The 14940-nt window shown below is 37.0% G+C and overlaps 1 protein-coding gene across 4 annotated transcripts in view; it reads right to left on the reverse strand.

The window, feature by feature from the left end:
- The window catches only part of LOC148867850 (calmodulin-binding transcription activator 1-like), a 35739-nt gene that overhangs the window by 9984 nt on the left and 10815 nt on the right, over nt 1–14940 (reverse strand). For 2 of the 4 annotated variants that reach the window (XM_088977645.1, XM_088977646.1), the window contains exons 3-6: nt 12113–12228; nt 11198–11286; nt 7615–7660; nt 3340–3616 (exon numbers count right to left, since the gene is read on the reverse strand). In XM_088977645.1, coding sequence (XP_088833771.1) covers nt 3340–3616; nt 7615–7660; nt 11198–11286; nt 12113–12228 — 528 coding nt within the window. Of the gene's footprint in view, nt 1–3339; nt 3617–7614; nt 7661–11197; nt 11296–12112; nt 12229–14940 lie in introns of all 4 variants that reach the window. The other 2 variants (XM_088977647.1, XM_088977649.1) reach the window with 1 other exon arrangement.

Here is a 14940-nt window from a genome sequence, read left to right on the forward strand (position 1 = left end):
TGTTGCTTAAGGAAAATGGAAAGATGCATGGTGTGAGCTCAAGCCAAGGCAGTTGGGAAATTCAGTTGACCATGATCTCACACGTGCTTTGGCGAGTGGTTGCATGTGTAGTAAAATTATTAATGGGCCAGGTGGTGGTCCATGAGGGTTTGTCACATGACAATTTTAATAATCAAATGATCAATATTGGGCATGGGCCATTGTGTGTAGAAGCTCGATCGATCAACATATTTAGGCAAGGTGAGATGAGATTAGTGGAAGGTTAAAGTATGCATGTGGCCTCCAGTTTGGGGTGGATGGCAGATGGGACTTATTGTCAATTGTCACCTTCTTCAAAACCCTCTGGTCACATTAACAAGTTACAGAGTGAGAGCTAAGTGATGGCTACATATGGGTTGTGACCAAGTATGTCCATAATGCTTGTGATGGAGAGGCAAAGAAGATGATCTTTCGTTCAGCAAAGAATGGGAATGAAATTGGAGGATTTGTTGAAACAAGTAAATGTGTGACTCCAGAGATGTCGTTGGGAGGTGATGAAGACAATAACCTAGGTACAGATGTTGAGCCAAGGATCAAAGTGACAAATTCAGCATTGCAAAGTGGGACACAAGAGATATGATGGTTTCAACAGGTAAGAGTTGGAACCTCTTCAGTTGAAAAAGATGAGGAAAGTTTGCATTCTCAAGAAGAAAAAACGGGATTTCTCAATGGGTTTAGAAGAGGAAAAGTTGGCCGATGTGGAAGAAGAATATGTGGTGGATGAGAGACAAGGGGCTTTTACTAGACAAGAAGGGAATGGGGTGAGGAAGTTGGTAGGGCTTGATGGAGGAAAGATGCATATTTTCAAGAAGGAATAGAGGGAACCAGGGAGATACATGCACTCAAGCTTAGAATAGAAATGGATCTATAGGACAAAGCTAGTGGAAGGAAGGCATGAGAGTGGGGACAAAACAGAAGATGAAAAAGCAGTGGAGACAGAGATTGAGGTCAGTGGATCCCAGGGTTTGCTTGTCATGGGTGGGGAAAATTTTACGAGGAGGACGCTTTAAAGATTTAGAAAAGAGTATTTGATGAAAATGAATTCAGTGATTGCTCTCAGACATTAAGAGATTCTAACGAATTTTCTAGTACAGTAAGAAAACTTAGAAATCAGAAGGAAATCAGAAAGAGGTTTGAACCGTCAAGGCCTTGAAAATATTTGCCAGGTTAAAAGGAGGGCTTTTTGGACTTGGGCTTATCAAGAAGGTAAAGAAGTCAAAGAGAATCAGCAAAAGGAGCAAAGAATTTATACTGTTTAATAGCTCTGAGACTTATATTGTAATTTGAGTTCCAAGGATATTCAAATTTTTGAGAGGGATTTAAGGGATTTTCTTGCGAATGGTGGATTTAACTTTACAGTTAGAATGGATGCCAGGGGAGTTTGGGCTTGGGTGTTTTGTTATCCTGGATGCAGTGAGGTTTTTTAGCTCTATTTTTTTTTTGTGGGTTTTGTGGTCTAAAGTAAAGTTGTGTTGTTCCATGTTAGGCTTCTTTCAGGTGATTTCTGGCCACCCTTCTTGTATCTTCTTTTTTTTTCTGTCTTAATAAAATTTATTTTATTACCAAAAAGTAATATATTTGCGCCTAGCCTTGGCATTTTTATATGGAAGATCTAGTAATAGTCTAGTTTTCAAGTTAAAGAGCTTATAATATCAATTTAAGGGAAACATGACAGCAATGGAAAAGTAAGGGTAATATATTTGCGCCTAGCCTTGGCATTTTTATATGGAAGATCTTGTAATAGTCTAGTTTTCAATTTAAAGAGCTACAATATCAATTTAAGGGAAACATGACAGAATGGAAAAGTAAGGCAGTAGCAGACTTAACCTGCTACAAAATCAGCAAATAGACCTGCTTGCTCAAGATGCTAGATTGTGGAAGTGGAACAAGACAGGAGACTTTTCTGTTAAGTCTATGTATAATAACATTGTGGGAGAACAGGAAGCTTCTTTTCCTAGTCAGGCATTTGGGGGACAGTGGCTCCTTCAAAAGTCAAGTTGTTTGTTTGGGTGGTAGCCTGGGAGAAATGTCTTACACTCTTACCAAAGAAGTGCTTCTAAAGAAAGGTTTCATTTGTAATGACTTAAGGTGCTGTCTCTGCATGGTGGATGCTGAGTCTTCGAACCACCTTTTCTTACATTGCAACTTCAGCACAGAAGTGTGGAGTCATTTTTTAAAGGCCCTAAACCTGAGTTGGTGTATGCCTGCCTCAGTGAAAGATTTGCTTTCCAATAAGGGGAAAGCTTGTTCCTTTGGCAATTCTCTGGGTTTTGTGAAGTGAAAGGAACAGCAGAATTTTTTATCACGTTACTTCATCTGAAGCTGAAATCATCAATCATGCTCTAGGTGTCATAAGGAACTTGTTGTCTGTAATCACAATTTCAAAGATGGTATTTTTTATGGCTCTTTTTGAAAGTGGACTTTATTTGAGGTCCTCTTGACTTGTACAGACTACTCTCTTTGTACAAAGGACATTTTACTTATACTTATTTCAATACAATTACACTCTACTTTTCTCAAAAAAATGAAAAAGTAATATGCTGAGTGCGGTAGAAATTCAACTTCTATTCTAATCACTTCTATGATCTATCTGTCCTTCTAACTATAATCATAACAGTGGCTACACCCATTAATCCTTTTCCCTTCAGAATTAACACACTTGCACGTTTTTCCTCTTCTATATCTCTATGGCATTCAACATAACAAGGGCTCCATCAAGGTTCAAAATATCAATACAGGCTGATACACCGGCAGGGGTGTTCAGCCTGTATTGTGGTTCACTTCCCCCTTTTTTTAGCTTTTTTTTTTTAATCTGGTTCAGAGGGGTCGGTTTAAGGCCCCTCTACCCCTGAACCAGGGTCTGACCTGAAACTCACCCTGTAGGGGCGTATCGGGAAGCTCCCGATACACCTCAATACGTTACGATTTTTTTTATCCTTGGGCTCTGTCCCATAATTTGTTTGTTTTCCCTATTTATTGATTTAACACACTTGCACATATATTATCCCTATATCTCCCTCTTGCATTAACACAATAGGGTTTTATCCCCTAACTTCATCACAAGCTATAAAATGTTGTCTTAATTCTACTTTCTAGTAGGTGATAATACCAAGATTTTTATATGAAAAAAAGCCAAAGCCCATGCAGGTGCCTAGCCAGCTAGGACAATTATGGTTTTATCTTCTTGTTTGATGGTAGTTTAACAATGTCAATTGAAAATAATAAAATGATAAAAAGGATAAAAGTCAATTGCTGATGAAGGATAAACCACAGTTACTACATATCAGGATATAGGTATACCTGATGTGTCATGTGCTGAAACATTCTGGAATGTGGAACAAGGGATGGTTTCAGAAAGAGTAGAGGTTCCTAGGTCATCCCCAGACTCCACATCCTCAAATTCAGAAGATGGAGTCTGTCCACTCCAGTCTGCTGTACTTGGGCTTGATGCATAGGATGCCTGAACTGTGATAACAGGAGAGGTTGTCTGTGCAGTGGAAGGTGCTGAACTGATCTGAGCATTTTCAGTTTGTGTTTGATCTGCACTTAACAAGCGAGAGATGCCAGATCTGTTCCCCTGGAGAAAAACTAGTCAGTCAATATTCAACACTGCATGAGAAAAGATACACCACAGTTCAGTAATTCACAAATACATTAAACTGAAAATGCTAGTCTCATTGCCACAAGCAGGGAAAAATCAAATAACACATGTTACATTTAACATGGTCCAAAAAGTGTTCAATTAGTAGAAACATAGAGCTTCTCTTAGGGCTGTAAAGGGTACCCGTTTGTCCAAATTCAAGTTCATCTGATCTGAATCTATCTGTTTATAATTGGACCCAAAATGGATTCACCCCAAAACAATCTGATAAGATATAAGGGGAGCAACCCAACCGTTGCATCTAGGCCCACCCACCAATCTGATAAGATATCCTAGCCCCATTTCCACAAGCATGGAAACAAAATAAAATAGCTGCATTTATCACGGCCCAAATAAAAGCATTCAAGTAGTAATGACACAGAGGTTTCTTAAGGCTACAGATGGTAATCGCTTCTCCAAATTCAAATTCACATCTGATCTGGTTAAGGTGGTCTGTAATCTATCTGTTTATAATTGGATCGAATAAGGACTAACCCCAAGACAGCTCAATAAGATTGAATCTGCTAATATTCAAATGTACGTATATATCTACATAAAACTAGCTTCCATCAATTAGTATAGTCTCACAGGAGCTATTTTTAAATGATAGTATTTAGCTTAATTTATTAATTATATTCAGTATCTGAATTAAATCTGTCTTCTTTAGATCTGACAGATAAGATTCTATTAGAATCCAAAATTCCATATGTTAACAGATAATTTTTTTTGGTATTCGGTGCCAAGCACCATCAATAACTTCCCCTTACCCCTTCTTCCCCAAGGTGCTGGCTGCAGGATCCGATTCCACGTCAATGCAGGAATAAACCAGTTAACACACCAACGAGCCAGCCCTCGGTTGGTATATTAACAGATAAAATTTGGGTCTAGTTATATCAGATTCTATCCAATCCTTTTCCAGCCCTAAGATTTCCTTCTCCTTTTTCCCTTTTTCTTCAACAAATGTCAATTGTTAGTTAATCAAATAACCAGTCCTAGGCACGTACAACAGGGAAAGTGTGCTGGTCACTTTTCCAACTGAAGCAATAAGAACCAGGAAACTTCTTTTTCAACCATCAAACACACATAATGACTGAAGACAAAATAAAGAGTTCATACAAAAGAATTCTACCACAGGCTACATCAAAGCAGTGTTTTCAACCCATCGTTGACTGAGCCTATTGTAAGCCTCTGGGTTGGTTTTTAAAACACTGTATCAATGTTATCAATTTATCAGCAGTTGAGGAACCATCATAACAAAGTAATGAATTAAAAATAATTGACTGCCCAACTGAGGCTGGCTAAATTTTCTCAACTGGGAAGGTATAAACTCAACTAAAACAAGAGAACCAACAGGCAGAAATGATCAACCCTAATCAATATAACCATAATGAGCATACCTAGAAAGAACTTATCAAGTAAACAAACTGCCTGTAAACCAACCAAGGCTAAGAATGTTAGTCTAATCACTGTAGACCGATGTAACTGTTTCATGATCTGCCAGTTTACTACCCAATAGCTGGATACCAAGTCTAATTATAATTTAGACTTCCAATGTAACTTATCTGTACCACACGGAAAATGATTCCCTCTTTCTGGGACTTTATGAATTGAATAAATAAATAAATAATTGGAACCTTCAATAATCAATAAACATAGGACATAGGGTTAATGTGACAGTGGAAGTGGATACTGGCCAAATCCAGAGTAGTGATCGGACCCAAATCAGATTGAATGGTTGGACCAGAAAAATTATGATCTAGTTGGCTTTCCAGCTTCCAGTATTTTGATGATGTTTATGGGCTGAAAAGATTAAATCCCCAGTTTAACCAATAAACTGCTGACAGAAAACTTTTTATGGGGCATAACAATGAAACCTTAGGCAGTCAAGCATGAGAAGAACATGGTACAAGCGTGAGAGCGGCCATTTTGTGAAAAAAAAAAAATTGAATGGTTAAATCCATATACAGTCCAACCCTCCCAAGACCCCAGATAGATGGGACCAACATTGGGTAATAGCCCTTTTTTTATTCATTGAACTAATATGCAGTGCTGTAGGCTTTATTTTTGATAAGTAAAAGTAAGTATTTAATATTTATTAAAGAACAATGAAAATAGGCAGTACAAGCAGCCCGCAGAAAGGCATAAGTGCTACCTCTCACCTCAACAAGCAAATTACAAAGGTCAATTACAATTGAGCCCAATACAAATTATCCCTATTTACCCCTTTGTTTAGCTAACCCATCTTCCATAGCATTAGACATTCTCCTAACCCAAAGTATTCTAAAAAAATCATGCTTATGGTTAGCCATTTAAACCTTTTCATCTCATCCCTAAAGCACCAGGTTATAGACTCTGGATCCTTCAGCCAACCTATCACCAGTTTTGAGTCCCCTTCAATCTCCACATCTATCAAGCCCAAATTGCAATCTGTACCCCTTTCATAGAAGCAAGCAGTTCCACCCTAATGGGATCCCCCACTCCCACAGGACCGGGTAATGGCCTATTTTAACAATTAAATTGATGCAAATATGGAAGCAAAGAAAGAAATTGAAGTTAGTATACCTACAGAATGCATCATCAACTGGAAAAGAAGTGACTGTTTGAGCAGTCAAACCTTGTTCGATTTGGCTGAAATTGAGTGGCATTTAAGTACAACAATAATACTGTAAATACCATAGAATTAAGTACACTAATAATATGTTGGCTGATTTTTTGGTTCTGCAAGTCATGTTCAAAATCTTAGTCAACAAATTTACTAGTAGAAATATTAGTATTTATAGTAAAAGATGACTTGCAATTTCTAGTTTCTTATGTTTGGTGAACTAGCGAGTTATAGTGTCCTAGTTTTAAAAGAAAGTTTCTATTTTTTTTTCTATGTTTGAATACAAGTAGGAATTGAAGTTAGTCTTAGAGTCAAAATACGACTTGGAAGTATGCATTTGGAAACTAGAACCTTAGAGTCCAAATAGAAGCTGGAAGTTGCTACTTTGGGTCTATAAAAGGGTGTCAACAGGTCTTATAGAGAACAATTTATTCCATTCAATTGAATAGAATTCTATTTTTTTTTTCTGTTTCCACCATTGGTAACCAGATGAATTCACATTGACAACACTAGACATACATTCTAAATTTCTATTGTTGATTGATGGGATCATGGAAACAAGCTTAGATAGTATGTAAAAAGTACAGGTATTGGTAAGTATTGCAGTGAAAGGATTATGTCATACAAAATGAAAATGATAGCTGAATGTTTTTTAAATATTACAGCAACAAACCACAAATTAACTAGCAGGGCATTTACGGGAGGGTAGATGTACAGCATAGTAAAAAATCAAGCTATAAGAAACTACCTGTTTCTATATATTACAAAAAGAGAGCTATTTTTACATGTACTGATCGTTTCTTAGTTAAACCAGAAATAATCAAAATGAAGTACAAGCCCACAAGGATAATGTTACAATGAAAAAAGAAAGCTATCAACTCTGCACCCACTAGGAGAAGATAGACCCACTCTCCCATCCACACGCATACAACCCCAGATAATATCAGAACAAAAAAAAAGAACTATCGTCTGACTCTCGCCATATACAAAATTCATGATAGCAATTGCCAGTCTAGGAACTAAGAAGAATCTGGTGTTATTGGTAGCATCCATAGAATCCAAGGCTCTATCCCCCACCCCCTCCACCCCCAACTTAACAAGAATCTGCAATGGACCTGCAACCCCATTTCTCTACTAGCTGACAAGTGTCTGATAGTTCCTTCCACTACTAAATTCTCATATGCCAAACTCTTTTGTATATATTAAAAAGAAATTGGTGCCTAAATGGTTTTTGCATCTTTAGATGATTATCTTCTTTATCTGAAACAACTCTTGAAAAATCAATGGAAAATTAGAAAGAGAAGCACACTTAAATAGAAGATGCAAAAAGTACCTCTTTAACCTCTCTGTAGTGCACCAGAACAATGTGCTCTAACTGCCTGAAAACAAGAAAAAAGGGAATGAGTACCAAACCAAACAAATAAAAAGCTATGATGATAATATCATAATAGGAGAAGTGCACAGTGAAATGGACTAAGCAGAGCAGTACCATGGTGAGAGAAAAAAGGAATACTCAAAATAGCCTTAATTGCACTTGGTATGACCAAGAGAATGGAGAGCAGTACCATCTGCTAACTCTAGCTAATAGCTTAGCTAAGAGTTAGGTTGGGAGGGCTAAATTGTTCTCACTGTCAAGTAAAAGAGACTATCATGGTAAAAGGGTTACAATTATTTCAAAAGAGAAAACAAAAGAAAATAATGAAGAGAAAATGAAAGCATGCCTGCCTTGATATGCCTATCCTTTCAACCACATCTACTGGTAGCTCTAGGAGTTTTTCCGCCTATTCCTCCATTTTTTGTAATGCTTATAAATTGAAAAAGGAATGGTGGGGCCACTGCTTGGTATGATGGGTAAATCTCGGGCAGAAAAGTATAAGAAGGCAGGTCAATCCTAAGAGCAACACTTCATGCTAAAATGCAGGAGATCAGGAAAGCAAGAATCCTCAAAGAGAAGGACAGCAATATTACGGACCCACTTGAGAGCAAAGGAATGCAAGAACCTTTAAAGACAATATCCAGAGCAAGGAAACTATAATTCTACGAACATGGTGCATTGGGTAAATTCTTTGAGCATTTTTGGCCCTTTCTCCATTAATGACATAGTCAGAAATTGGCAGTATTTTGCAATTTCTTCTTATCAAGCAATGGTCTTGTCCTGCCACAGACATCATAAAGTTAAATCTTGGTGGTTGCAGTTCGGGTAATCCTGGAAACTCTGGAATTGGTGTAGTTTGGGGAATAGTTGTGATACTTGGGCAAAGTATTTTCTAAACCCATAGGATATGGTGATTCAACAAGGGAACAACTATGGGTGGTTTTACATGGCTTCAGTTTAAAGACTAAATTATCTAAACTACAGAGACCTTGTGGTGGAAGGGGACACTTTGAGTTATAATGGGCTGGTCCAAGAATAATAGAATTGGATCTTGGCAAGAATACGCACACCATGAGGGAGGTGAGATACATTGTAAGTGAATTGAGAACAAGCTTTGCATATAAAAGTCACACAATAGTTTGGCAGATACTTTGGCATGACAAGGGGTGAATAGATATCAATTGTATTGCTGGGGGAGGGGGGCACCTAGAGAACCATAACAATAACAATAAACACCATAGGAGACCCAGCTTCTCCAATGTTAGCTAGCCTATGATGAGTTGGGTTTTCTCCTCCTAGAGGAGGTTCAGTGGACAGCTCCAGTTTATGTTAAAAACATTCTTATCTCCTGACTAAGGTTTAGAGGCACAACATTCATATAGGATAAGGAACATGTCCCACCTTTTCTTAGAAGCATCCATCAAATACAAATTCTCCCATTAGTCACCTTCCAGGAAAAAAAAGTGTGTTTTCTGAGGGCTATTATCCTACCATATCTAATATATTAAAGGAAAACTCTCAGACTAGAGGGTTTCTGCTTCAAACAAGTGGCAACCTATCTTCTCAAGAAAGAGTATCCAGATAGTGGTTCAGTCCACTCTCAAATAGAAGCCTCCTTCTGACGCATGTCTACCCACTCTTAGAAAAAGTTAAGAGTAGTTGACTCCACTCTCAGAAAAAGTACTAACTTCAGATGCATGACTACCTATGAAAAAAACCCTACTTCAAAATATATGAGACTCATCAATCTATCTAATTCAACTTCCTAATCCAAATAAAAGACTCATTATAAAGACTTTCAGTGGTTCCGATCCCATTCTTTTAGATGAAATTGGTTGTCAATTACAAATTAAACCTGATTTAATTCTTTTAAGTTAAATAAGGAACAGAAATTAGATGTACCAGATAAATAGTGAACCTCAAACGATATGATAGGTGTAGTTGCCCCATACTTAGTATGGGGTGGTCATTACCTAGTAATAAGTAATAACTTAAAGAAGGGTGAGGGATGAAAATCATGTTGTACACAAAGACCCAAAGAAAGATTATGGGTGAACTTAGCATGTATTCAAAGACCCAAGCATGGTCCCTCCCATCATTCAAGATAAAACATTCATCATCACTTCTGACTTTGTCCATTCCAGTTTTCCACTGTTTCTGGCTCAGTTGTAATTCTGATTCTGTAATGGGGGCTGCATCTCGTGCCTCTGTTGGGTTGCTTTATTGTAATACTTTACTGTAACACTTTTATCTTATTTTTAATAAAATTTCATTATTTATCAAAAAATGACAGCTGGATAAGGTGTCAGACACAGAATTTACATGTTTGACACAACACAATACCCATGTAAAGGCCTCAAGAGTCCAGATATCATAGATTCCAGAACCCCAACCATTATGATGAATACCATAGATGCTTTTCTAGCAATAACCCTCTTCCTAATGTGCCCTATCCCCTATGTCTGCCCACCATCTTCTTTGCACATAGACCACTTTCAGTTTCACCTAAATAATCTTTATTTGTCTTTCTAGGGTCCTATAAGAAGTCCCTAATTGTATCCTCGCTACTATTTGTAATCATGAAAACAACCCTGAAGAATCACATATAGTACAATATTAAATTAATAAAAGTGGAACTGGTCAATGATCAAGAACATCATTGTCATCATTAGCAAGCAAAGACAACAACAATGATAAATGTGAAAGTATTGCCAAGAGAACTACTAAAGCATCAGTTTCCTTAGCTGAGAGCACAGTACCAACAGTAACAAGGTCTAGGTTTGTGTCTATATGGAAGTGAGTTGTACTAATTTGAATCAAGTTATTTGTACTCTAAAACCCTTAAACAAATATTTACTTGAATAATTTATTTATATTACTAAAACACTAACAGATTATTTTCACAAATAAAAGTGTTCAAACATATCATTTCTAACTGAGAGTGGTAAAAGATGGGAAGAGATAAGAAGATAAAGAACTATTTGCTTTTTTTGATCAGTAAGAACTATTTACTTTTTTTATTCTTTTGACTCACCATTTACTTTTTCCCTGTTAATTACCATTTATATTTTTTTATATTTCACCCAATCATTTCTTAATGAGTTACAGTTTCTTTCTGTGTATTATTGTATAGCACCTTTTCATTTATCTTCTCAATAAAATTGAGTCACCTATCAACAATAACAGTAGTAGTTATTGTCTCTATTTTGCATTCTTACTTCGTTATTATTGTCATCATTATTCTATTTATTGTTAAGTTTTTTATTTCATCACTATTCACCCATCAACCATAAGAATGATAACAGACTGACAGTAGTAGTTATTATGGACAAATAGGGTTATCCATCAATTATCTCTCAATATATTAGTGACCAACTTTGGTTATTACTGAGATAGTGGTGGAGTGAGTAGGACAGTTAATGGCATGACACTAGAGGTCTTAAGGTAAGAGACTGCAATTCCCAATTCAGTGTAGCACTAGGTCTAGATGAAACTATACAAAATTAATTTTAAAATCAACAGCAAATGGAGCATCACTCACCCATCAAGCATCCAATAACTCCGTCTCTGGAAGTTCTCATTATCCTCACCATGGGCATAGTAACAGTGAAGAACATCCACACTCCCAGCCTATTCAAACTAGATGAGAAAAATTAGGTAAAAGTATACAAGAAATGGAACATAATATGCTAGAAAAAAGGCATTAAGAACATAAACTCTATCAAACTTCCAGACTGGATAAGAAAAACTAGGTATAAAGGAAATGCAACAAAATATGCCAGAACCAATCTAATATAGAGAAAAAAGCGTTGAAGTTGGACCCATAGATCTTTAAGAACTATGGAATTGAAATAGACAAGCCCATATTGATGGGAAAATGGGAAGCTATAATACCTAGATACCTGTAGTCTGTAGAAGGGTCAAGCTTTTGTTAAATTTTGAATGGGTCCGCACAAGGGCCTGGCCCTGATGCAATGCAAAATTTTCAACTTGGGTATACAAGTTACACCCCTACAGCCATGTCCTAGAAATATCTGGGAACATGGATGGGAAGTACTAGATGGATGAGAAGGAAAGAGAGAGGGGAATATTTATCAAAAAAAAAAAAGAGAGGGGAATAGAAAGTGCATGGTATGGAACCTAATGTAGCATAAACAGAAGGGTTATATAAGTAGAGATGATAGCTTATACAAGTAGAAATGAACTAGGAAATCAATATTATAAAAGGACAGTACTTCAATAAGATGTTCAAATTTACTCTGTCAAACAAACTAGAAAATCAATATTATAAAAGGGCAGAATTCTGACATACTTCATACACCTAATAACAAAACACAATAATCTTCGATATCTTCTCACGCACAAATAGTATCAATCACGCGGTGTATTCAGTAGCAACTGCAATATGCAGTCCACCAAAAAGTTCTGAACTTAAAGTAATAGAAAAGCAACACACCTTCAATTTTTCATGAGCTTCACGTACAGTCTTTCCATCTTTCTTCTTTCTCCAGTTGTGGCCATCCTTACGGAAATACCGAAGTGCTTTTCGGTCAAACAAGAACAAGGAACCACCTAATATAAAAACGAATTAACATTCACCAACTGCTTTTTATATACCAGGATGTTAGGTCAACAACCTACCCAACAAATAATACTCAGTTCAGAAGTTTAGCAGTGCCAAACACCATGCATTTTTCAGATCAAGTACATGCCAACGCTCTTTTTTAAACAAAAAAAAAAAAACACCTCACTTTCAGTTTTTTATTGATATTACTTATATAGTAACACACCATATATTTAGTTTTTGAGGCAGATCGGTCTAGTCTAAATCCTCTACATATAGCACATTAGATGAGCTGCATTATTTCAAGAACATGTAAAATAAGACATGAACTGAATAGAAATATCTGTATTTCAGGTTTTCAAAGCGTCATGCCAACATATTATCAGCAAAGAAAAGGAATTTGGCATTAGGGGCTCCACGAGCTATGGGGTACCATCAAATAGGATAGCTCAATAGTGAATACAGTTGTATACAATAACTACTTCCTATTGTGAACCAATGTTTTTAAAACCAACCCAATAATAGAACTGCTTTTCCATCCAGGTAGCAGGTCAGTGGTTGAGCCATCCAAGCAAAACCATGATGTCATAATAATAATAATAATAATAATAATAATAATTAAATAATAAAAATACAAACATATAAAATTATTCTTTTGGCAAGTACTAAATATATAAAATTATAGAGAAGTTGCAGAAAAAATTATGTCATCATCATCATCATCATTGAAGCCTTATCCCAACTATATGGGGCCAGCTACATGAATCCTATTTCGCTATTCCATTCTGTTTAATGTCACATCTGTTGTTCAATTACTGGCACTTAAAACCTTTCTTTTTTTTATCAGCAATAAAGATTGATTCATTAATTAAAAAAATATGGGATTAAGTGCAACCTGATGACCTTAATGTCATCCCCAAGAAGTACAACCAGCATTTATATCCTTCGCTAATCTTTCTGCTTCCCTGAAGATATGTTTAAGGGTCCATGGAATGTCTGTTACATCTTGTCCAAGATAATAACTACTTTGAATCCCCTTCCACTTCCACCTGTCAAAAACCCAATTGCTTTGCCAACTGGAGCCCCTGCAGTAAAGCCAGTAGGTCTGACTTGTTGAATTTGCAATGCCAATTGGTCCTGAATATGAGCCAATATCTTATATTCAAAATTCCTGATAGCTCCACCTATTCATGCCAATCCTAGGTTGCCCATAAAGCTTCCATCCAAACTCACTTTTACTTTGCTAACCTCTGACAGTTTCCACTCGACTCTTAGAATTTCCTTTTCTCTAGAGGACTGCGCTATTTCCTTCCATGCCCTTAGGATGTCGGTTACTGAGAAAAGTTGAAAACTGTTTAAGGTTTTTATCCACAAGGCAACTCTCACTTTTATGCTGTCCATTACCTCTTCCAAAGTTCTACTTTTCCAGCAAAAATTGTGTTATTCCTTTCCTCCCACACTCCTCAAGCAACACACTTAAATCATTTAAATCATTTCTTACTATTTATACCCACCTCCTTTTTGGTCTATGCCTAGCCACTTCAATTTGCAACAAATCACTTCTTATGAGTCATCGAGCCTTCATTGAGATTCTCACTGAGGTTGCTGCAAAGGACATGGAGTTTGAGAAGTTGGTTCCTAAGCTTGAAGTTCTTGCAGCTTCTAGGGAGACGGGGAGGACGATTGAACTTGAAGAGGTAAGTTGTGTTCCCTTTTGTCCTGAGTTTGTCTTGGCTAAAAAAAAGGAGTCATAGGGAAGTATTGGTAAGGAGAGAGGGGTGGGGGAAAAAAGGTAGAGTTTGGAGGAAGCGAAGGGAGTGGTAGGGCAGATAAGAATTTTAACAAAAGGAGGAGGGTTTTAACAGCCTGTTCTTCTGGGAGGAGAAGGGTTTTCCAGGAAGGCATTTGAGCATTTCAAGAAGAGGAGAAGAGAGGAGAGAGATCAGAAAAGTTGGTGGAGGGAGGTGAATTCAGGACGGAGAGGAGTTTTAGGAGGAAACATTCGAAGGGGAAGACAGAAGAGGAGGGGTGTGGAAGAGGTAATAGAAAAAGGGAAGTAGAAAAAGAAGAAGAACAAAAACAACAAAAGGAGGGGATACAAATACTTACCTGGAATATCAGAGGTTTAAAGGAAATTAGAAAGCGGGTAGTGCCCAGAAACTTGATCAGAAGTATAAGTCAGAGGTGGTGATGCTTCAAGCATCAAAGCTGGAATGAGTGGATGTGAGATATAATTCTGAATTTGGGCCTGAGTTGTAAGGTTTGGGTGGTACTGAATGAAGTAGTATTTCTGGAGGAAGTGACAATTTGGGACCCTTGTGTGCTCTCAAAAGTAGGACAGAAGGTGGGGACAATGGAAGATTAAGAAGACTGTGGCAACCATCAGAACATCTGTTGCAGATTGGGTGTCATCTTAACTAAATTGGATCACGTTCGTCGATCAGAGATAAGGGCTGACTTTTGGAATGTTTTGAACTAAAAAATTGTAATTTTGGAATTTTTTGTAATCTACCTGCCTATGCCTCGGTGTTCCCTCAACACCAGAGTGATTTTTTTGGTATTGATAACAGAAATCTTTATTAATGAATAATACTTGTGAAAATTAATTATAGAAAATGGGGAGGTAAAAATGTGCCCAAAACAAAGAATCCTTAGCCACCCCTTGCTTAGCTAACCCATCAACCATTGAGTTAGCACTTCTCTTCACCCAGGTGTATTGT

This window comes from Nelumbo lutea, chromosome 3 (assembly GCF_056320005.1).
Source record: "Nelumbo lutea isolate HS-2025 chromosome 3, American lotus-T2T, whole genome shotgun sequence".
Lineage (NCBI taxonomy): Eukaryota > Viridiplantae > Streptophyta > Magnoliopsida > Proteales > Nelumbonaceae > Nelumbo > Nelumbo lutea.